Source organism: Diplotaxodon limnothrissa, linkage group LG14 (genome assembly GCF_057381915.1).
Source record: "Diplotaxodon limnothrissa isolate DT_005_m linkage group LG14, D_limnothrissa_male_GT1.1, whole genome shotgun sequence".
NCBI lineage: Eukaryota > Metazoa > Chordata > Actinopteri > Cichliformes > Cichlidae > Diplotaxodon > Diplotaxodon limnothrissa.
In genome coordinates this window covers 22316915-22342652 of record NC_140609.1, presented here as the reverse complement: position 1 = coordinate 22342652, position 25738 = coordinate 22316915, and the positions used below count along the sequence as shown (strand labels likewise).

General features: G+C 40.2%; 1 protein-coding gene across 1 annotated transcript in view; it reads left to right on the top strand.

Annotated features, from left to right (window-relative positions):
* The first annotated feature begins 299 nt into the window (after positions 1-299).
* Positions 300-25738, top strand: part of limk1a (LIM domain kinase 1a) — a 51789-nt gene continuing 26350 nt past the window's right edge. The window contains exons 1-2 of the mRNA XM_085370119.1: positions 300-357; positions 3347-3446. Of these exons, the coding sequence (XP_085226245.1) occupies positions 300-357; positions 3347-3446 (158 nt within the window). The remainder of the gene's footprint in view (positions 358-3346; positions 3447-25738) is intronic.

Sequence of the window (25738 nt, the reverse complement as noted above, 5' to 3'; positions counted from 1 at the left end):
TAATTTGTTGCGGTTTTTTAATTTGTTGTGGATTTTTAATTTGTTGTGGTTTTTTAATTTGTTGCGAATTTTTAATTTGTTGCGGTTTTTTAATTTGTTGTGGATTTTTAATTTGTTGCGGTTTTTTAATTTGTTGCAGTTTTTTAATTTGTTGTGGATTTTTAATTTGTTGCCGTTTTTTAATTTGTTGCGCTTTGCACTTCCCAGCCACCGTACGGGCGCGTTGCGGTGTGTGTCGGTGAACACCGTTTATCCGTCGAGCAGAGGCAGTTGGCTCTCTCCCGGAGCTCCGCGTGTGAATGAGGTTGATGCTGCTCTGTTGCACCTGGAAGGACGAACGCATGGGAGAGGAGGAAGGTAAGGACCTGCGTGCTGGTTACGCGCTTCGGCTTTTGGGGCGGGCGATGCGGAGACCACGGCGCACTCCCTGCTCCTCGAAACGCAGAAGATGCTCCAACAGAAAAAAAAGCTGCACACTGCACCGTTTCTGTGTTTACTGTACAGAAATAGGTTCGTGTGCAGGGAGCGCCAGGCTGTGCCGCAGATGAAGCCATTCTTCGAGTGGATGCGGCCAGCATGTTTGTATGCAACGTTCACCCTCAGGCCACCACCACACTCTTCATCTGCCGCCAGCCTTCTCCAATAATCCAGCATGCAGTGCTTATAAACAGGTTGTTACGTGAGAAGTAACTGTCCTTTAAGAGCTTCCTTCATGCTGTGTGAAAACACACAGATGGCAGAGTTTCCTGTTGTGCCTGCACCAAACTAAGACTCCCACAGACTCCATGATTAACTTAGGTGTGTGACCGGTGTAGATTTAATCATTTAAAGCAGCCAGATAACCTTCTGATCTCATTATTAATGAAGCTGTTTTAATTGTATGTTTTTTTAATTCATTGTTTTCTGGATAGTGATTCAGGAAGCTATGGCTCGAACAGCTGGTAAACCACATTGTTGATCTATGTGTGTGTATTTTGGCATGTGGTGTGAGATAACTGTGCACACCGAGCTGTCAGTCAGCTTCACTGAGGTGAACAATGGGCGTCCTATGTAAGGTTTCACTTTGCATTGCAGTGTGGTTAGCTAATCTGGAAGTGTCTGCTTTAGGTCAGAGCGGGCGGGGCGTACGCACCTGTACCTGCACAGGTTTTACAGTTTGTGCCAGAATGTAGGTGTGTTTCTGTTTGCCTTGGCAGCCCTGTCTGAAGTCAACAGGAGGAAAGAGATCATGCAGAGAAATGCTCCACAATAAAAAATGCTATAAAAAAATTTAAAAAAAAAGATGGTAAAAAAGTGTTTAAAGAGAGAAGGCTGGAGGAGTGAAGAAGAAAAGCATTAGCACCAGACATCAGCACCCAAAGCTCTGCCAAAATGGCTTTCAGTTCACAGGATGGATGAATAATTGAAGCTGTTGTGCAGAGTTACGTTTTATCAAGACTCTTCCACCAGTATCCAGATTTCATATTGTGGCACTTTTGAACTTAACCTTGGTCAAAATTCGGCCTCTTTATAGCTGCTTTGTATGTGGAGAAGTACTCTTGTTACTTCTTGTTGAAATGCCATGATGAAGAGGTGCTACGCTCGGCTGTTACTCTGAGGTGACAGTCGTGATGTTACTCTTGGGTGTACCGCAAGTTCAGGAGCTCAGCAGTGAGAGTAATGCGGGGGAACCTGAAGCAGTAGCATCTGTGCAGTTTTATTCTTTACAAATCAAAACAGCATCCCCACGGATGGAATGCTTTCAACTGGCTGCCATGTTTGTGTTTGCTGTTACTCACTGAGTCTTGCCGTGTGACTTTTTTTAGGCAAATTAACTCAGGCAACAAATGCATCTAACACAGCATAACGTTGGCCGCCGCCTCGCCCTTTGCACCAGATGAACCCTTACTGCAGGATAAATCGTCCCAACTCTGCCAAATTGCTTTTTTCCTGAAACTCTAATCATAATGAAGATTTTCCTAAGAGGTGGAATCTTTGATCTGCAGCTAATAAGATTCCTCTCATGGAAACGACTCTTATCAGGAAAGAAGTAGAAGAAAGCCGATGTCTGGTTTAAATTGTAAGGAAAATATAAAATGTTATTAGCAGGCATGTTATTAGCCTGCTAATAACTATGTTATTAACTATGTTATTAGCAGTTTTGATGATAACTACATTATTTTAAAAGCGTACATCTACCTGCCATCATTTTATGCATCATCTCAGTTTCTCTTTAGTTTCTTTGTGTCGTTTCCTGCTTTTACAACACGCACCCACGCCTCCACACTCATGGTGCGTTAAATTTGAATTTGAAAGTAGGAATTTCTGAGTTTCCAGTTGGGAATTTTCATCTGGAATGGCCCCCCTTAATCTGAAGTTCCGAGGCAAATACAATGCAGCATCATCATCACCCTGATTTCTACACTCGATTAGTTTTGGACTTGTTAGCCAAGCTTGCTTAATAGAATAGCTCATTTCAGCTGCTCCCTTATTCACAAAGGGGTCGCCACAGCAGGGAGCTCCACATGTTTGACGTGGCAGATTCTCACACTAGATGTGACACCCAAGTGAGTCTGTCTCTCCTCTGGGACTGAACCAGGTATCTTTCGCGTGATAGAGATATGTGTAAACCATTACACTATAGAGCAGCTGTAGAGCTGCCAAAACAGTGTTTCCACCGTTTCCTCATACCCTTTCGAGCAAGGTTATGGTAGAACATCGTTAATACTTGTGCTGTGGCTCATTCTGTGGCCTTTTGTACAGGTAAATTGTGGGGGAAAAAACCCAAAACAACAAAAAAAAATGGAAAGTTTATGACTAGAAAAAAGGGATAAAACATCCAATTAGAGGTAGGTTTGGAAAAGTAAAATAAAAGCCTTTTATTACTGAGCATAACTACCTTTGGAAACCTGGATGTTTTATGCCTTTTGGTCATAATATTTCAATTTTTCTCATTGCCAAAGTTTGAATATTATCCTATAATTCTAGGCAAAAAATTGTGTTTCTTTAAATGTTATGATTTTTTTTAATAAACAAGAGTTTTTCTATTAAACAGGGCAATGCAGCAAATTAGTGGTTTTGCCCCTGCTGAGCCGTATGCTCATTAAAAATGCCCCTTCAGATGGTACATCGTTTCTGCTCTGGTGGTAACGGTGGAGGAGACGCTGTGTGGTGTGTTTGTTTGAGTTGTGTGTTTTTAGAGCTGGGTTATAAACCAGCAGTGATAATTTGCATAGCCAGATAAGCGGTGGAGAAGGCATACAGACAGAGACACAAACACACATCTCTTTGTGCGAACTGTTTATAACTTTATGTTTAATGAGCTTTAATATGGTGATATCAGCACGTCGGTCTCCTGTCATTACAGCTGGAGGAAGTTTGCCCGTGTGCGCGGGATGCAAACAGAGGATCTACGATGAGCAGTACCTCCAGGCCCTTAACAATGACTGGCATACCGTCTGCTTCAGGTACTTTCAGCACAAACAGCAAACCAGACTCAACATATAAACCCAGACTTTGAGTGCACACACGTCTTTAAGTCTCACTGAGTTTTTGGCCACTTGGGAACAACACTGAAATATCACAGTGCATCTTGCTTATTTATCCATCCTACAAGTCCATCCAGCTAGAGCAAATACAGGTCAAAAGTTCACTGGCGTTTAGCGCTGTTCATAGAGTCGACCTGAAGGGGAATTCTGCCTATCAATTAGCTGCTAAATGTTCCACTGTGTTCAACAGCCGGTTACCAAGTGTCTGCTGAATGGTATATTACTGTGATTAATATATCACTCATTATTACTGCTTTAAAGGACAGCGAAGGAGTGAGTGAAGTGAGTTAATGGTTGCACATATAAGGCATAAAAGTACCCTAGAAAATAAAATAAAAATACCAAATATTTGCTGTTTTCAGTGTTTAAAAGTCCTGTGAGTCCACAGTCCAGTGAAAACCCTTTCTTTCTTAAAATACTGGTTCCACAGGAAAATAAAGGCTAAGCAGTAGCTGGATGTTGCTAATCATATCCACTGTCTGTCTGATCATCAGTTTACAGGGCTGAAGCATTCAGTGTAGGTTAAAGAGCCCGACAGCATGGCTTAGGCTTGAAAGGTTTCATCTGAACAAACCACAAGGCTTCTGGAATAATGTCCTTTGGGCATGTTTGGCTGTAATGTACAAACACCTCATAGCAGCAAACAGGCACGGTGGTGGAGGGTGATTATTTAGGCTTGTTTTCCAAGCATAGAACGTGGGCACCTATTAGTTATTAAGCTGATGATTAACTTCTCTGTACATCAAAGTATTCTAGAGTCAAATATGAGGCCATCCATCTGACAGCTAAATACTGACGCAAACTGCGTCGTGCAACTGGTCAGTGATTCCAAACACAGCAGCAAAGTCCAGACCGAACTGAAATGTTGTGGCGGGACCTTAAGAGAGCTGTGCAAAAAAAATGCTTGCAAACTTCAATGAACGGATGTAATGTTGTAAAGAAGTGTGGGTCAAAATTCCTCCACAGAGATGTGAGAGACTGATAAAGTTATTCCTACTAAAGGTGGTTTAATGAGCTAGTTAATCATGGGGAATATTTATTTTTCACAGGACTGCAGAGAGTCCCGTGAGAAACTTTATCTTTCACATGACTGTGCGATTAAAAAATGATCAGGTTTCAGGATGTTAGATAAACCAGTTTATTCATATCACCTTGGGAAACTGTAATAAAGATATTAAATGGGAGAAATAGCTGGCAAGTTGTGTAACAAGTTTAGTTTTTTGTGGTTTCAATGTAGGCTTTGTACTGCAGCATTTCCTGGAATTGCTACTGTTACAGACTCGTTCCCAGGCATGTCTGTGCCTGCTTGTGTTTTCTTTCATTTCGAGGAGCTAAACGTTTTCGTGTTATTGCCCATAATCACATCTTGTTCCTTGTTTAATCTTTCTTCACTGTAATGCTAACACAAGTATCCTCCTCCCACCACCTTTTCTAAGAAAATCTCCTTAAATCTGATCTGTATTTTTCTCACAAGCGTTTCCTTTTTGTGGGTGAAGGTAAAGGTAAAGTTTCAGATTTTGCTGTGTTTTCTTGTACTTTTAGTTTTTGATGAATTCTGTAACAGACATAACCTAAAGTAGTCCTGGCTGCAGACCTGCGTCAGACAAGTGCTAATGTCGAAACCTTCACATGATGCAGTAATGAAACTTTACAGGTGCGTAGCTGAGATCAAAATGAAAATTTGGTGTTTAAAGATGGGTGTGATCTAATTCACAAACACTGAGCAAAGACAGACATTGGCATTGTGGCTGTTGAGACATCTTCTCTAGTTTTGACCTGTAAAATTACAATGTCATGACACCTTCACAGTAAAGAAATTGCAAAAGATGCAGATACACATAGACACAAAGTCACTAGCGGTTTAAACAAGTCCTGACTGGCTTACAGTCAAATGTGTGCTTCTGAAAAATGACATTTAACAATCTGAGAGCTGAGTCAACTCCAACCCTAAGCCATTACATTTTGTAATTTTCCTCACTTATAAGTGTCTCCTTTAACATTTTGCTCACAAAATATGCGTACTCGATTATTTTTATGAAACTATTTTACCCATCGTGTATGAGAAAAGTGGAGATGGGTAATAATTCAGGTCCGTTTCCACTTCTCTTGTCTATGGTGTGCCACAAGGTTCTGTTTTGGGACCTTTATTGTTTCTTTTATATTTGTTCCCTCTTCAGTACTTTTCGAGCACTTTTAAAAACTTTTCCTATCATTGCTGTGCAGATAACATTCAGTTGTATCTCTCTTTTAAGCCACACAATATTTTTAAGCTTCAGGCGCCATTGAAAGTTAGACGGTAGACCTTTTTCTCCAACTTAATGAAGAGAATATAGAAGTGCTTGTTTGTGCTCCTGACAGATTTAATGAAAACTAGGTCCTCTGGCTACATTTGCTACATTTTTTGTCAGGAACCTTGGGATGACCTTTGACTCTCCTTTCACTCTGGATGGTTACGTGAAATCTCTGGTTTGCTCCTGTTTTTTATCACTTAAGAAATACCCCCAAGCTGAGTTCCATTGCGACATGCTCTGACCTCATCACATCTGGATTTCATCATGGCTGCAAGACTTTTAACTATTTTTCTAAGTACTCACGTGTCGCACTGTTGTTAATTCAGTTCCATTAGCTTCAGAGTCCACTGGTTTTTGCTTTTGGAGCTCTGCGTGGACAAGCACCAGCAAACATCAGACAACTTTTACATCCATATGTCCCCAGTAGGCTTCTGAGGTCATGTGATCAAGACTTGCCATAACAGCTTTCTAATAAGCTGGTACTTTACCACATTACCTAAGCAGTTTCTGACGCGTGCTCCACAGCTGTGCGCTCAAAATACTCACAAGTCCAAACTTTGCCTTCGCCTCTTCATGCAATTCTTGTCCCAGTTGACTATCAGTTATGCAGCCTAACCTTACATTGTTAACTGTTGCATTTTTGACCTGAACGATTTAACCCCTTCCCCTTAAATCCCCTTAAATGCAGTAACCCAGCAGGTAACTGCCCCATAGTGTGCAAAAGACCAATAACAACAAAAACAGCATGTATAAATAAAACTTTATTTAATTCCTAAAAACATACAATACTTATAAAACATAAATATTGTCTTTAAGTTTGCCATATGAGTGCTGTTCTCTGTACTTTGACTTCATTACAGATAGTTACAGAAACGTTCAGACTTGACCTGTCTGAAAACCTGTTACGCAATTTTATTTACACAAACCAGAGCAACTCATAGAGGCACTCGCATACCTGAAGTTGCTCAAGACTTTTTCTCCTAATCAACCAAAAGGAGTCGTTCTTACTCCGATGAAGCATACGTTGGTTGAACTCTTGCGTCAAACCTAAAGCCACCCCCATATGAACATTTCTACAGTCCGTGGATTTGGAGAAATGAACAAGCAGGTTTTAGTTTCTGACTCAGATTCTGGTAACTTGCACTACACCATGTTGTGTGTGGGCAGAGAGACTGTGTGTGTCTCTGTGTGAAAGAAATCTATTAACATTTTTGAATTTTAATTGATTTTCATGAGCAGAACTGATCCTATCCTGGTAGACAAAACACAGAAGTTTTTAACATTTCTGCAACTGAATATCAAATGTTGGAGCTTGCATTAGAGTCCAGATCCATCCATTCATTAAATAGATTTAATATTTAATAGGTCAGTCTTCTTCTGTATAGACAAGCTTCCAGCTATCACAAAAGACTTTATGGTCTGAAAGGAAAGCAAAGAGTGTTGTTCGTCTCCTGTTACTTTTCATCCTCTCTGTTAAATATCTTTCATTAGGAGCTCTTATGTTAAGACTGCTGCATGCTGTCCTAAGTTTAAAAGAAAGTTAAAGTGCAGGCGTCACTTAACATTCAGTCAATGCAGCCGCCTTGGGTCATGTGACACGAAGCTCGGAGCAGACAAATTAAGACGTAGTCGCAGATGTTTCAGATGCACTAATGGTGATCGATTCCTTCAGCAAGGCAGAGCCAAGGAAAAATGTGTTTTTATGAAATACCAGAAATAATCAGGTAGATTTCTGGGAGGAATTTCCCTGTAGTAAACATATTAATTCTGTAGATTTCCTCCATCATTTCGCTACTCCTTTTAGTGGTCGCCACAGCGGCTCATCTGCCTCTATCTCACCCTATGCCTAAAATCCTCTGTCACACCAACCCTCTGTGTGTACTCCGTCGCTACATCCATTTAGCTTCTCTGTGGTCTTCCTCTTTTCTTCCTGCTCAGCAGCTCCATATTCAGCATCCATTGTTTAATATTTTCCTAATTAAACTAAACTGGATATAAACAGTCCAGGACTGTCACTTAGTTTCGCGAGTGGAGATTATTAACTTTAAAAGTGGGCTTATTTTTAAATGACTGTTTAGTTTTTTTGATTAACAGGACACAAACGCTGTCGCTGCTTTTCTTACTGATGATCTTATGTAACGTTTCCTTCTCTTTCTCTCGTCTCTACTCATCTCACATCCTTCATGGAGATAACCTTGTTTGTGAGAAGCAGGAGAACAAACAGCCACTCGCTGAGGAGTCCTCCTGCTGTTTAAGCACTCAAAGCTTCACAAGTCAGCCTCCGTGCCTCTGATCACTATTACTTTATCTTGTTTTTTTTTTTAATTTCATAATTAATTAAGAAAATAAAAAATAATCTGAGACTGAAAAGATGATTTCTGAGTGGGTTCTGACCAAGATAGAAAACAGCTCAGGCAGAATAGTGCATATAAACACATGCACACAATGGTTTACACATAGAAGTAAATTAAATGCATAAATAATGAAGTGTACTGACGTGAGGATTAAAAATGTCTTAACTAAAGCCAAAATAAGCACTGTAGGTCAAACAGGGTCAATGATGGTCACGTATAACAGATGTGACTACCAGATGTGACTTCCTCCAAATGTACTATAATTCATCCTCAGCAGTTTGAAAACCAGCTTTTCAAACTGTTGTATAAACAGAGGTTTTTTTTAGTGTGTTTTAGGGGTTTTTTTGTTCCACACTTTGTTATCCCCTTTCCCAACCACACTGCCTACATTACCCTGAATGCAACTCAGACACCGATGTATATTCACAGATTTGGGTGCGCTATCATGAAAAAGTACAGACATGAAAACTACAATTCATCCAGTGCCCACTTGAGGCTGGCTGCAAGTGAGTCAATTCAAACAGACTCCCGTGGTCAGTTTTTACATCAATTTGTAATGTTTGTGTATTCTGAAGACAGATAATACGGCCTGCTGTTAGGAACAGGGCACCCTGAGATCTCTGCCCCATTTTTAGAAGTGAAAGTGAGGTACTTGGTAGTTCATCCACCTTTACTGTTTATGGATGCAGCATGCTAACCAACTTTGCTGTGATTGTGTCCGTGCTGTAAGACTTTTTCCCAGTCTGTTGTAGCATACTCCTCAGACATTATACAAATGTGCTGGGCCACCGAAAGATTATATATACAGCAGCTGCTTGGCCATGGGAAACACATGCAATGAAACTCCCGGCACGCAGACCGTTGGTGAGGTGCATTGTACCCTTTACGTACTGTGTAACGTTATGCACTCTGCCACTTCATGATGGAGTTCCTAAAAGCTTACACTTTGCAGTAATACAAGTTAGAGTTGATCGCTCCATCTAGGATGGAAGGAGTTTCACAAAATGACTTGCAGAGGTGACGTCCATTTAAGCAGTGCTTAATTTAAGGAGCTCTTTAGAACAAACAGTTCTTTCACAAATTTTTGTAAAGGCAGACCCCATGGCTACATGCTTCATTTTATACACCTGTGGCCGATAGCTGCCCACACACAGGTAGAAACTGTGTTTAATATGGGGACTGGTAGACAAAGACAAAAACTTACTAATTCACCCATTCTTAGTATTTGAAATAAAGTTTGAGGGTCAATATAGCAAAAGGTCATTGGAGATATCCTGGAAAACCTAAAGTAATGGCAGGCATGGAGGTCCTGGTGGTTATGTCTTTCTTATAATGTCAGTCTGTGGATAATGCAGAGTCACCTGTCTTCGAACAGAGATGAGGAGCAGTTGAAAAGGTCACATTCTTCTAATACCACATTGTTTTTCCTTCATTTAAATTTTGATCAGTAAATTACTCAGATGATATCACCACATGTGTAGACATAAATTCTTTAAAAAGAGAATTTTAAAGGTTGAAGAATCTTCGGGGTTATACAGAAACAAATACTAATACAGAGCTGGTGCTGCTGCCTAAATCTGTTGGCCGAACGGTGTAGCTGTCATCAGTTGGATCGGCTTACATTCAAACACACTCGCAGTGCCTCCACTGGTCACAGGTGGCACAGTGCAGCTGTATCTCATCTACAGTGCAAAGAATTTGCATGGAGACCTCTTCTTGGTCATTGTTAACGGGCATCACATGTAATCAAAAAGCCACATTTCACTGATAGTAGCTTTTAATAGTTGCACTGACTCAGCTTTATTGTCTATTGATTTTGACCGGCTGTAAAGGTAGTAAATGTCCAGCTGCGTTTTCGAGTCTTGCCTGTTTTCGTCAGTTCATCCGAGCTGGTCAGTGGGTTGGCTTGAAACTCAGCTCTGAGTGGGTCATTAATGATTTCCTCCTGGCCAGATATCTGAATGGGAAATCTGAGGAGGGCATCCTGGCGAAGGGTTGAGTCCACAATGGTTTGTGGTATCTATATGCACGGTGAGCACAGATAGGGAGTTACAAATGACTGAGAAGGGCTGCTGCAGGTTTCTGTGCATGCTTTTTCCACCCTGACTTTTAAAGTAAAAGCACTTTTACTTGTGTTATCTGCTGTCAAGAGCCTCGTGTAGCTGATTCAGACGTGAGCTCTGTGTCAGCTCCATCACACTTGTTTGAGGTGTCAGATATCAGCTTGTAGCTTTCAGCCCTTCTGCTCCTCCACCATGTAGTGATGCTACACACACCAGAACTGTTGAATTAATAACAGGAGAGAAGCTGTGTGTGTGATGGAGGTCTGTAAAAAGAGAGTTTTCCCCCTCGAGAGCACAAATGGATAGAAATTAGAACAGGATCTTCAGAGAGAAACAGATTTCCATGGTAAATGAAGGTTGAACATTGGTGGGAAAGTGAGGAGTGGGACAGGGACTTTCTGGAGCTTAAATCCTAACCCAAAAAAGAAGTTTTCCTCTGAAAACAGCAGGAGCTAGGCTTCATGGGAAATCGCAGTCAGGCTCTCAGTATGAACTGTTTTTTTTTTTTCCATTTACATCAAAGCTGAACTGCAAAACAACATTAATGCATCCACAATATTTATTCATCTATACTGATCTGAAACTTCCATTATGTTGATTTATTCAAACATGTTGGTTGTAATTTGTTACTCAGAGATGTGTGTTACAGGCTTTCTTTCTTAAATATGATCCACATGTTTGACTTTACGTCTGATGCCCATCCTGAAGCTAGCCTTCTCATTTATCTGGGCCTGTGGCCCCCTTGATCACCGTAAACAGACTGGCCATGACCTTTGACCTCACTTGCTGTACTTTCACGTTTTTCTGGCCTTTTTCAGCTTTATTTGATAGATACAGTGAAGAAAGGACAGGAAAGCAGGGTCAGATAAAGTCAAAGGGCTGCGGAGTCACATGTTGGGCCGGTCGCTTTCTTCCGTATGGCGTGTGGTCGCCTGATTAACGCACTGAGCTAAACCAGCACCCAATAAACAGTACTTTGATGAATAATAAAAACATTTATGGCGTTTTTAATGGCTTGTAGTTAATTTCTTGCTGCCCTGGCACTGAATAACCTTCACTAACGTTTCTCATTTTATCTTGTGGTGAGTTCACTAGTCCGACTAAAACATGCTGAACGTCTCAGTGCTTCATGATTTTTAATTATTCATTTATTCATTATATCTTAAAAGGACCATAACGAGTCAGAAGGCAGCGAGAGTCCCTTTGTAAATTTAATTGATTTGAAAACCTTAAATTTAGGAATTGAACAACTCCATGGAAAAATTGTGTGGATCAGGATCACTATGAAAGGAGTGCACCTCAAACTGCTGTGGCCTCTCTGATTTAGGGGATAGGTTGGTTTCTGCTCTTCGTCTGACACGGCCATGTGTTTGTCTTGTAGTCTGATTCACCAGCTTACAGTAAAGCTAAATAATGACTTTTCTAATTTAGAATAAAAAATAAAACTGCTGTAAAATGAGTTCATTAAATCAGATAAAGCTGAACTGAAAATCAATATTTATTTTTCCCTCTGAACACTCGACTGCTGCTGCACTTTCTCTCCAGTGCGCTGCAGCCCCTTGCTGCTCGCAATAAAACCATTTCTGCTTGACAATCAATAAGCTTCTGCTTATTTAGCACTTTAGATAAAATCCATTTCATTCATCCACCACATCTACACATGTGCACGTCTGATCACCTGCAGTGGGTTTTTTTCCCTGATGCTGATAGTGCACAAATGCTTATGTGTTTCCACACTGTGTTATCAACAAACATGGAGCTTTTTATGATGGTTTAAGGAAGGATGAGTATACTTTAAGTCTGCTGCTCTGCCTGCACTGTGGGGCTCACACATTTACGTCTCCATCTGTCCTGTACGCTTACTCACATCTGCAGGACAAACATTACAGCCCTCGACGAATTTTAAAAAGCGCTTGAGATCGTTTATTGGTGGCAGCGCTCTGCGATACTCATTGTGTCAGTGACAGAAAGCATGAAGAGGCTGCAGTGACTCAGCTGCTTTCACCTGCAGATGAACTCTGCCTGGTAACAGAAGCTCCAGAATGTGACGGAGACTCGACGTCAAGTAGTGGCAGGCTGAAAGGACAGAAAACTGCCTCAGGAAAACAAAGTCGATTTAAATAAAGGTTTGTTAAAGATTAAACAAGGATTTGACTAACAGAAAATACTGTACATCCTTTCATATACAGGGCTTTGCAGAAATCTTGAACGGTCCCTCATTTTTTAATGTTTTTGCTTGCAAGTTAGACTTTCTTGTAATTTTTTAAAAGTGGTCTTGAGCAGTAGTTCTGCAGGCTTTCCAAAGGTCTTTCAGAGTTTTTCCATTGGAAATTGTCTGCTTTTTCACTCATGTAAGTCCTGTCCTTGTACCTGAGCATTTTTAGAGGAATTTCCTTTTTGTTAAGCAACTTAACACTGATCATTCAAGCTTATAAAAGGCACCTCACTCAAGAATTAAGCAGTGTTGTGTCCACACATAACAGACAACGTGGCAAAGAAGCTATTTTAAACTGTATCTTTAGACACGTTGATACTGGCAGCCTGTGACAAAAACACAAGTTTGTTTCCATTCTTTTCTATTGAATCAGGTCATCTTGACCATGTCTCCAGACCTAAAAGCATTTAGTTGCTGCCATGTGACTGGGTGACTAAACATTTGTGTTAATGTCTTGATGCATGATCAATCATCTGGGTAAGGAAATCCCAGAAAACTGATTCTGTTCATCTAGACGTTGCGTTCTTAGTGGGAGTACAAAACCAGTTGTACCTAATAAAGTGAGTGCTGAGTGTATACTCACACAGAAATCTGATAAGGAATAAGACACAGGAAACGAGACAGGGCTGAACACAATCAATGAAGTGAAGACACAGAGGAAGCAAAAATGAAACAGGCCATCACAGAGAGCAAACTACAAAGTAAGACAAAGGATGCTAATCCTAGCCCAACCCGCTATAACAAGAAAACGTGTAATAGACACGCCGGTCCCCTGTGTCCATTATACGAGAATGCAGAATTTGCAGTAAGCTACAGTAACAGCAGTGGGAGCTATTTTATTTCACGCCAACATGAAAATAATCACAAGTGGGTGTTTGAACAGACATTATTAAGACATTTACACTTATACACATATTAGCCCCCTAGCTTAATCGTTTCCGGCCCTAGAATTTACTTAAACCGTTTTTTGCTCACTACAGACTTTGTATCTCCCCCTGCTGGTAATGCAGTTTTTGCCTAGCCTCAGTACAAAGTATGGGCAAGGAAGCACCCAGGGATAAAGGGGGGAGGGCAATGACAACAATCTTAAAATACTAGACACCTGAGGCCTGTAACTATGAAGCAATATTTAATGAAGTTACCCAGGTAACTAGAATTAATCCTCGGTTTTGATCATGTTAATGTGGGTCGTTTCTCACTGTGGTATTTTGCCATGGTAACTCATGCTGCTGTAGAGCATTTCTGAAAGATCCCTGAGACTTTGGTGCATGGTGAGTAGGGAGAGTTTACATTTTTTTAGTACTATTCAAAGTTTTTGTGTTTCCCCTGAATCTTCTTATATGTAACCATTTCATTTTTGAAATTAATTTTTTGAAAGCAATAATATGATGATCCCAAAACAGAGCAGCTATCAGTACTTATTGATCCCATATCAACTTCACACATAGTCGAAGCCTTTGTTTGATTTTTTTTCCTTACACCACCGAGGCTGCGGTTTAAAGAATAAAAACTGAAATAGTCTTTTAAAGCCTAATTTAAAGAAACACTTGATGATAATCCATCGGATTATCTCATGTGTTAATGATAGAGTTGTTGGACTGACAGTCAGCGTTTTTGCCCGCTATCTTTCCTGGCTTCAGATAAGCTAAACTGTCTTAATGTAGCCGCTTTTTGACAGCCTCATTGGACAAAGCACTTAAAGTGCACACATGTTCATTCAGTGCTTTAAATATATGGTGCTCTTTCTTTCATGTTGCTGCTTTCGGTCAACCTGTTTAACCTATTAATATTGGAATAATAGTTTCATTTTCCTTTGTGAAATCAGCTGCTCTGCTGGCATCACCCCCGCTTCCATGTGAACATGCAGGGGACACCCTGGGTTAACATACAGAGCAGATAACCGATTACTGGATTGCTAATCTTAGGGTGAGTGAGTCCAGATAACAGAAATATACCCCAGGTATGCTGAACTCACAGACCTCAGAAAACACAATGACAACTAACCCCCAGAAAAATCTCATTAAAATACTAATACTATAAAATATTGAGGAGATTAGAGCAGTAATCCTAATCCTAAATAACAAAAAAGAAAACTTAAACAGAAACTGAAACTTGAATAATTCTCTAAGTGTTCAAAACCACAACAAATCACACAAAAGCTCTTTTACTGGAATCAATAAAAAACTGAGAAAATGAAACCAAACAGAAAACACTTCCCAAAATAACACTGAAACTCCAAAAATCCCAAACATGCACAATAATTCTGTCAAACAAATGAAATGTGTGGAAAAATATAGCAGCAGAAAAGTAAAACTTGAAGCGCGAGTGTTGCGAACTTCTTTTGTAAGTAAATTACTTCACTAAATCTTTACCATGTAAGCTTATTAGCTGCCTCTAAAGTGCTGATGGAGCTCTAACTTATGGGGGCTTGTTTACGCTGCTGAATATATATACTTTTTTTTAAACTATTTTACTATTTTTATATTTTTTCCTCAAAATTTGGGGTTATGTCAAAATTCTGACTTACTCAGAGGGTTGAATCAAAATTATTATTAGACATAATAAAAACATATGACTTATGGATGCGGTGGGGGGGGGTCTGTGGCAGACACAAGCTTCATTCATCAGGGCTTCCACAATGAGGGGCTGACCAGTGAGCAAGCGGTAACTAAACTTTCAAAATAAGAGCATGGCAATTGTTTCCTTGAAAACAAATGAATAAAAAAATGCTAACCTGTTTCTGTTTCCTGCAGGAACAGTAATTTGTTAACATGATTATGTGCTGAAGGTAATTTGATGTGTGGACTAACTGTGACTGATTCTATTTCTGAACTATCTCAAACATATGTTGATTGGCTGATATCAGCTTATCACTAAAGACTCTGCTGTCTGACTGGTTTGAATGTGGTTACTGTGGAAGCTTGTCTCCACCGCTCAGCCAGCGTAAGTCAAAACTTTAGGTTATTATCTCAAATTTGGAGTTAGTTACCTCAAACATTTGGACTCCAAACTTATGGGAAAATATCTCCAAATAAAGAAATAAAATTGAAATTTTAAGTTACTAAATGAGACGATGACCTGAAATTTTGAATTGGGTGGCATTTTTTCCCTCCTTTTTCTGGGTTAGAAACTAGCTTCAACGGGTTGCTGATTTCTCTGTGAGTAAGGTTACACCTTGCTCAGGAGCTGCTTCCTCTCTTCACCTCACCCCATCCTTCATAAAACGAAGCTCTCTGGTGCTCCTGTGAAGAGGTTGGTAAATCTAATAGTTTGAGAGGCCGTGGAAGGGTTTAATAGATGATGGATAAGAGGAAAATTTCATTTGCTCCGCCACAGCCTTTAAATGTATTGACGAGTGCAGGAAATTTGCCTCATGAAGTTTCAACAGAAGAAATGAGCTGCTGCGAGGAAGGCAGGGCCACTGTGGGCAAAGCCTCTGCTGTCACAGGGTCGAGTCTCCCAGAGGACGAGAACAGGAAGTGGCTGATAAAGAAGTGTGACCCTCTCTATACACAGCTGCACTCAGAGAGGAAGCAGAGGAAGGGAGAGACACTGACGCTTGTGACAGCGAGGCCGTGAAGCCGGGCGAGCTTAGTGAGTCAAACATCAGAGCTGCTGACATGAGTCTGTCTTCGGACTGTCTAAACAACGCCTTTGCTCCCTCGGGTGACATGTCAGCAAAGAAGCAACACAGCAGGCAGCCCAGAGTGTGAGTGCACCCATCAGTCTATGTTTATAGATGATAACAATGATGTTTGAGCTGCTGAGAGCGAAACAGAACTTTAGCTTGGATGTAAGTCGTGCTCCGAGCTTATTCGAAAACTCTTGTTTAGTCCAAAGTACTAAACAAGTGTAGAACTTTTTGTGGACTTTTTGTTCTGGCTGTCTTTTTGTTGGTCTTATTTGACAGTGTTGCAGTTTTCAAAACTTTATTTAACCCTATTGACCTTGACAAACCATTATTTTCCAAGCTGATGAAGTGTTTAAAGTATAAAATATATAAAAACTGTTTAAAGGAGGATGTTTCTGTTGGACTAACTGTTCAAAAGTGTACGCGACCATCGTCAAAACTAGAAATCTTCATTTTCGCATTATAAATCATTTAAAAAATAATTAAATGATTAGACTAATTAACAGGAACAGATTAATGAAAAATGTATTTGCTTAATTCTGTCAAAAAAGTTGGACTAAGAATTGAGTTTATGGCTAAATTTGTCCTAAAAAGTAACTTGTAACTAGTGATTATTTTCACTATGGATTTATTTACTGGTAATATATTAGTGACTTATTAATATTCTCATCTTTATATATATTTTTTTCTTGGTGCAGCTCAAAACCCAATTAATTATTAGACAAAAAAAGGCAGTAAACTAACCCCAAAGAGAAAGTGTGGTGGTTGGTTAGGAGTGTCTTTCACTTTCTCTGTGCTGGCATGAAAAGCAGCACTAAGTGTATTCTGATATGCATGAACTATGTTCCTTGTATATATTCTGACCAACAGTCTTTAGGAATGCACTTGAGGGTGATGCAGTAACTGAAATTAACTCATTTCTCTTAAATGATCTCTCACTTCTCCAAAGTGCCGGCACACGTCAGTCCTCGGTGTCGTTCACACTTCCGTCTCTCTGGATGCAAAAGCCCCTGAACTTCCTGACTTCCCTCTTTTAAAAGTGCCACCATGAATCAAACGCTGCTGTCCCACATGTGACTGACACCGCGGGCTCAACGTCGTTGTTTTTTTTATCGGATAGACGTGCTTACGTCACCACCCTCGAGCAAAGTCGTGTGTTTTTTGTGAGTCACGTACTAGATGAGAATGCACTTTCTGGGCTTAGCACATTTATTTATTTTTTGGCTGTTTGTGTCTTAGAAGATAATGTAAGCATTATCCAGAACAACCAGGCACTCTGAGGGGACACTCAGTCCTCTCATTAACAACAGAGATGACGGTGGGATGAGCCCTAAAACGCTGGTCAAACTGGGAAAATAAAGTCAGTTTCGATGGTTGTATATTTAATTTTATGATTAGTTTTTCTCTGTGAAAGAATTAACTATTATACTTACTCCGATGCTCTGTTCTGTTAAGTCTGTTTTCATATTTTTTTCACCGTGTTTGCTTCTCTAACAAAGACGTTTGGTGATGCAACTTATTTTTTGTCAAGTTTTTCTTCCAATATTTACTCAAATTGTATTGACTTCCTCTTTTGAGGAAATAGAAAGTCATTACTTGTTTCCTCTTTTACGAACTTGAGACTATCACAGGAAGTTCTTAGGTGTTAATGTGGTAGTTCTGCAGGATATTGGACAACATTTAACATTTCCTGTGTTGTTTAATGGTCGCAATTGTAGCTTTTGAAAATCTAGAAAAACATCATATGAGTCTCCTTCCTCTGCCTGCACCTCGTCAAATTCATATCTGGAGTTCATGCCGGCTGATAATATTTGCAGCGGGGAGGAAAAAGTCGTCCTGTGTGACGGGTGTATTTTTATTAATCGCCTTTTTCCCAGCTCTAACCTTTGGCACTCGCTCCTGTGCTTTAATCACACTTTAAAAATTCAATTTTGTTCTGTTTGGAGGAGATGGAGTCCAGACTTAAACCCTGAATGGGATTAAAAAAGATGAAGAATATTAAAGTCCACATTTTGTCACTGTTGAAAGAGTCCTGCCAGTTTCATATCTGACCTTCATCATTTTACAGGGACAAAAAATAAGCTAAGCTAAGCTCACAAGAATAACGATGTTCTAGTTTTGCAGCATGATTGTGTTGAGAACAGCCCATTAATAGTTCAGCATGTAGATTAGTTTGAAAGCCAAAAAACTTCACATCCTACACTTCAAATATTTTAGCAGTTGTTAACAGGAGTGTAAAAAACAATAGGGCCCAAACTAAAGTTTACCTAAATGTCCGGGCAGTAGCAGCATTGTTTTGTTTTTTCCTCCTAACAAAAATCATTTTCTTTCAACTTTCAACTCTCACCCGCCTGTCCACACCCACCTGTGATGCCTTACCCACACTACCGTCTGTTGGGGGGAAAATAAAACTGCCATGTGACGCAGTAGAGGACTCTCTGACACCAAACCAGAAACAACGACACGATTATGTGATTAATGAGTCCACAAACAAAAACACAACTGTAACAATAAAGTCACATACATCATAGACAAAGACGAGACAAACAAGTAAATCCTTTTAAATGAAGTGTGCATGTGCTGGTAACTGTATGTTTACTCTGCTTGAGTCTCATAATGTATGATTAGAAGGGGGAGCCAAGAAGGGCACACTTCAGGTTCAGTAAAGTGGAGCAGCATCAGTAACTGGGTTGATTCTGTCTCAGTTTATCAAGTTTAAAATATTCCAGGGGAAAGATACACCTTCTATAAGGAATTATGCAAAATTTCAGGTCCCTATTGTCCTAATATAGCTTTCTAAATTATACATTGAGTTGGTTTATCAGTATTATTATTATTATTATTAATATTAATATAGTTATATGTTCTTTAAAATTGTCTAAATCAGGTGAATTGCTTCACAGACAGTTTGAAACCAGAAAAACACATTTAACTTCAGTGTGATACTTTCCTGGTATGACACCATGTACCAAATCTAAATCTGCTTATGTTTAAGGCTGGTTAAACGAGAGAGAATGTCATCACTATGTGCTTTTGTTTATGAGAAGCTGTAAACAAAACATTAGTCGCCTACCTGCAAATTTGTGGTTTCTGCAGGCCTCCAAATCTGCAAACATTCAAATATGTTCCATGCAACAAGCCTGAGAGTCCACATTCACAGAGCCATGGTACCAGATATTTGCCCTAAAAGATTAGCAGTGGAGAACTAGCTAATGATTTTTTCTACATGTGCAAAGTCCTCCAAATTTTAAAGTGGCATCTCAGTTAAACCCATGCTAGAAAAATGCATTTTGAGAACAAAATTGATAAGAATTTTGCATAAATCCTATTAAAAGTCTTTGTGTTTTTTTTTAATAGTGGTCCATGCAGTTGTTGATAATTCAGCAAAATAGTCTGGTGTGTGACTCACCTGTCCAACCACATAACCTCATACTTTGAGCTCATAGCATTGGTTCTCATGATTAATGCTAACAGTAAGTGTCCGGATAAAGCTTTTGTAGTGAGGTACTGTTATAACCACTGAACAATTCACTGGTTTCATTTCATGTGTTAGTGTTTAAGCTTGGAGTTGGTCTGTAAAAGAAACCTGCTACTGAATGAGACCTACTAAACAGCTCTCCCAAAGCTCCCAGATACCTTTTATCATCTTCCTCGATGGAACAAGTGAGACGGCCAGCGAGCCGACTGCACTGACAATCGGTCAGTCTACATGGCTTAGCAGTCACAAAGGAAACTGCTGCCGTGCACTCCATTCACTCACAGTCTGCCAGAGCTCCTGTTTACCAGCTGAATAGACCGCCGGGCCTGGAATAAAGAGTCTCTCCCACGGGCTGAAACACTTGTTCAGCAGAGTTGAGCCTCAGGAGGATGTCATTATATTTACTGTTTAAAATGCACAGCCCGCTCTCCTTGGCTGGTTCTCAATTCCTTAAGAGTAGCAGAAAACATGAGGGGTCAGCGTGAGTGTGGATGCTGCTGAGTCTGCCAAGGTCAGGGGAGCGGGGTGAAGCCTGATTGGCTGCGCTGATTTCCGGGTACCACCCAATAGAGTGAGACTGAAGGTGAGCAGAAGGTGATGAGGTAATGCCTGGTTTTTTATGAGAGAGGGTGACATCATCGTTGTGGCATTTTGTGTTGCCGTGGAGAAGGAGGAAGGGGGAACCAGGCAGGGGGAGGGCGCGTGGGAATGGGCCTGATGAATGTGTCTGTGCTGTGTGTTAATGTGTAAAGGCTGACTGAATCAAAGAGTCCAGCTCAGACAGAAAAAAGTCCTCATAGTCAGAGTTTTAACACACATGATCCTTTTATGTCACTGACATGTTGGACATCCTCCTTTCCTTCCTGGGAAAATATCAGGAGTGGAAATTTGGCTCCAGACCAGCAATCTAATCTATTTATGTCTCCTTTGAGGGGCGTCCCCCAGACAGTCGTTTCCTCAGCTTGACTTTCCCCCCTGTGTGTGCATGTATGTGTGTGTGAGACCACCCCTCCGTCTCAGTGCTCCTTTCTCTTTTGCCTGAGGTTGATTTGAGCCTATCCTCCACACACAGTAACAACAGCTGAGTGCTCACTCTGGGGTTTTTGCACAGTAGGCAAATTTGTTTCCATCACCGTCAAATATCATACACGTTTGATGTCCGTGGTCTAATTCTTCTAGATTTTTCTGGGCAGACGGGCAGACCTGTTTATTGGCTTATTGATCATAGGTACTCTCAGCATTTCATCTGTCTTTGCTGATAGAAGGAAGATGGATGTCCTGAGCTTGACTCGGATGATGGAAGATTTAATAATTGATGAAGAGATGCTTGTGTGTGCTGGTACGCGCGTGCGTGTTTGGGAGGTGCAGCAGTCCTATACACACATACTGTTTCCTTTTGAGCCCTCCCGTTTCCTGTAGCCACCTCAGCCTTCACCTCATTCAATGACCTGTGGTTATATGTACACACCCACACACAAAGACACATCACAAAATGCTGACCAGGACCGGGTGGGCGGCGGTGTTTGTGTGGGAGACTTGTTTGCTTTTACTTCACTGCGAGGCGTTCGAGTCATCAGAGAATAAAATCTAAGACATGTTTTCACGTACTAGCAAGTTAGCTCAAACTGAGGCGATAGTACTTGCATATATTTAGAATATGTAATATGGGAATTTATTGGTGTATATTTTAGTCAAGAAAAACTACAGGCAACATATCCAAAACTGTGCCGTTCCAGCTTCACAAATGCAGCCCTTTCTTTCTTATCTCACGTTGTATTCAGTGATGGTGAGCTGAGCAGACTGGTTCAGTATGTCAGGCTAGTCTATGGGCAGTTAAATGGCATTTTATAAACTTATTTAAATTAAGCCTTTAAAAAAATCTTGAGGTTACTTACTACTTTAAACTTGATGTCTACTTTGATTACATGTGGGAGAAAATAATTGTAATCTTGCTTCCTTTTGTATTTGCTACAGTGCAGATTTATATTTACGAGCACAAAGCTCTGCATGTCAGTTCAGCCTCGCCATGACAGCTGAAATAATGTGGACATTTATCCCCAATAAATTATTCATTGTCTGTCTGCGCGTCTGCTGTGTATTCCTGATTGACGCAAACCTGTAGAAGTGCAGGAAATTCTTCTCGCTGTTGAATTATCCTGTCTTTTTGAGATTTATTTCTTCCTTTAGTATGAGAAGTGTTAAAATTTTCCAGAGCCCAAGTGAATGTGTTTAAGTGTCCTGCTAAGCAGTCCAGAACCCAAAGATACTCCTTTTTTAAATTTTGCTGTGAGATGAACAATGTATTCTCACAACCTGCAAACACGAAATATTTTTTCAATAGTGCACTTTCCTTGACAAGCAACTTAAACAACAGATCAATCTAAATATTTGTGGATCAATTTCCCTGCAAATTGGCTAATTGACAAGAAAACTAATTTAAATAAACTAATTTAAATAATTTACTAACTAATCATTGCAAATCTGATAAAAAGGACTGTTCAAAAACTCCCAATATAGACACAGACTTAATTTAATCCAACGCTGGGTAGATTCACTTCACCGCACAAGAAAAAAATCCAAAAATCCAATGATTGGTCTGTTTTTAGTTTAATCACTGCTAATTAAAAAAGCAACTTTAATTGGTTTATCCTTTCAAATTTCATGTAACATTGATATTTTCATTTTAATATAACGGAAAATATGATGATTAATGAAGTTTGATCAACTTAATTATTCTAATTTTACTTCAAAGCCACATAAATAAATACAATGTGGTCTGTTTACATGTTGAAATGTACTGTGTGTTATTTCAGATGAGATGTGTTCGGTCACATCTGTGTCGTCTTGTCTCATTCATTGTGTTTACATTTCCAATTGAGTCAGTCAGAAGATACATGTCTCTCCATTCATTCATTCATTCATTCATACCAGCTGGACAAGCTAATCACGTTAGGTATCGACCCGGGTCAGGCTGTCATTGTGACGAACAGATGAAGAGTCATTCACAAACATATTACATCATAGAGCTGTCCAATGAGATCATCTGATCCATCACTGATAGCGTTTCAGCACATTTAGCAGCATGTTAGTCCTACATGCACATTTATGGATATGTCGTGTATCAGAATGGAAACATTTTATATAAATGCACTGATTCAAGCTTCTTTTTTTATCTAGCCAATTTGGCCATTATAATGAAAAATGCAAAAGAAAGAGTCTTCTCAAATCCAATGTTGTAGTTTTGTTTTCTTGGATATTTCATAATAACCATAAAACATATTTGCAGTGTGCATCAGAAAGAACAGAATGAACTGAAATAACCTCAGAAGTTTGATTTTGAAGTTTCGCACATTTTGTCAACAACTTCATTCCTTTTTTTTCTTGTTTAACCAAACCAGCCCATTTTTCTATTAATATAGCTCAATACTGCAATCTTAAACAATGTTTCCACACAGTTATAAGAGATATTTGTCAATCCAGTGAAGATTCATGTTTGTTGAGCTTGACTAAAACCTTAAAAAACTTACAAAATACAGAATTCAAAAAACTAATTTATTCTAACATTTCAATATTAAGACTGTTCTCTGACCAGAAAGAAGTGGTCAGGGTTAACCTGTCATAGACCTGGACATACCGGTAGCTTACAGATCTTAAAAAAATGAGACTTAAGCCTGCATTCTTCATAATGGGCAGCAGGGGGCGAGTCATCTATCTGTCTGCCCATATTCACTCACTGGCCACATTAGGTACACCTTGCTAGTACTGATCTAGACTCCTTTTTTCCTTCAGAGCTTCCTTAATTATTAATGGCAACAAGGTGTTGGAAACATTCTCCTGAGATTTTTGTCTGTACTGACAAATCTGCAGCACAAATGTGCTCTATTGGATTGAGATCTGATGACTATGGAGGTCATTTGAGTACAGTGGCCTCATTGTCATGTTCAAGAAATAAGTTTGAGATGATTTGAGCTTTAAGACATGGCGTGTTATCATGCTGGAAGCAGCCATCAGAAGATCCTTGCACTGTGATCATACAGTCTGGACATGGTAGGCTGTAGCATTTAAATGATGCTCATTTGGTACCAAGAGACCCAAAGTGTGCCAAGAATATATCCCCCACATCGTCACACTGTCACCACCATCCTGAATCATTTATACAAGTCAGGATGGATCCATGGTTTCATGCTGTTTACACCAAATGCTGACCTTACCATCTGAATGTAGCAGCAGAAACCGAGACTCATCAGACCAGGCAAAGCTTTCAATCTGTAGTGGCTGCTATTCGGCTGCTATAGTCTATGTTGTGTAAAACTTAAAGATAGAAGATTTTGTCTGAGCACAAATGCCTCAACAGACACTGAGTAACACGTGATGGCACTTGGATAGAGAGCAGATGTTTGTGGAGGAAGGTGAGGTGAGAGGCAGGGTAAAAAAAACTGCCTCCTTTTGACCTGGAAAAGGAATGTATTCCTCTTTCAGATACTTTCACCTAATTCCACCAGGGATCCGAGCAGGAGAGGGGGAACAGTTGCAGATTTACTCACTCCCCTCCTTTAATCTCAGCTCTTCTGTCATTGGTTGTTTCCTCCCCTCTGAGATCCAGCTGGCATTCATTGTGTCTAAAATCTGCTCTGCCCCCTCTCATTGGTCTGTGGGAGTTAGTTATGTCTGTGCAGCCTGCATGTGCATTTCTTTACCCCTGCCCCTTTTCTAGTGTTTGTCAGGTCATTGTAACTTAGATTAAGTGAACCATCAGCACTGCTTGTATTACAGTAAAATATATATTGTTTTATTTTAATTTTTCCCCTACAGTGAGGAGTTGTCAGAGCTCAGCAGGGTATGAGAAACTGTTAAGCTCTCTACTAGTTAGATTTTTGGAGCATCATAGCAGAACGGGCAGAGGCTCTAACTGAGTCTTTCACACTGATAATCCTCTTACACGTCAATGCCACCACACCCCCAAACACAATCACACAAAAACACCAAAAGAGAGCCAACAAATACACATTAACACACTATTTTTTTATTGTGGTGGGGCTTTTTTCCCCCTCCACGGGAGTCTTGGGTTGTAATTCAGCTTTGCTGCATGTCTGCTTTACCTCAGAGATAAGATTTTTGTGCTGAAGGCAGAAATTTTGCAATCTCCTCCTGGGAGGCACTAATGTATTCACTCATATCTTTAATACGCTGCTACCCCTCAGGACTACATGGAGACAAATTTCAGAAAGTAGCAGACCCACTGAGCTTTACAATGACTCCTAGAATTGCATGCGTCCCACCCAGGTATGACTTTGCCTCAGCAGGACCTCTCAGGATGTGTACGTGTGAAGTGATAGACAGTTATTGAGGGGCAGAGAGCCAAGACAGCCGAGTAGCTCCTGGCTCGGCACTGCGGACGTCTTCCGAAAGCCTTGACCCACTTCAAAGTCTCCTCCTCCCCCCTGCTCACCCAGACGCGCTGCATACTGAAGCAGCTCTGCCACAATCTGCTGAGCTGCAGTGAAGCTCTGCATGCGGACACTGGGGAGACTGAGTGTGTCTGTCTAATAAATAAATTGCATGTGTGTCAGTATGTGCTGCAAGGTCATGTGTTTGTACACAGTGTGTGGCTCACACAAGGTGAAAGGCCTCGGGCAAAGTCACAGAAAGTTGCTGCTTCTGCTGAATATATTAATGAGTCTCTCAGTTTTTACTCTAGCAAACATGGACAGGTATTCAGCAAAGTGAGTAAGAATCCTTAAAGTGCAGCAAAGAGAAAAAAAGGGAGGGGATTCAGAGGCTGCACCACATTTCAGCCCTCTGCAGAAAATCCTAGGAGCTTTAATTTTTTGGGAGGGGGATAAATGATCAAAACAATTTCCTTTTTTTTATTGTGTTTTGCAAACTAGAATTCAAACCCCTAGATAGTTCATTTAAAAAAGAAATTAACAAGTCTGCATAAATAAAAAAAAGACAACCAGGAAATTGGAGACATCCTTTTCCCCAACCACCGCTCAATCCACATGTCCACCACACAAGTCCTACAGTACTTCCTGCAGCTGTTGTGTAGCTCTTTTGCATGGCATAAGGTCCAGCAACAAAGTGCTCACCCAGCCTTAGTAACCCTGTCCCAGTCAGAGTAAGTAGTCCTTGTTTCTTCCTTCTTTCGTAGTAGTTGCTCTTACTCTGACCCCTCACCT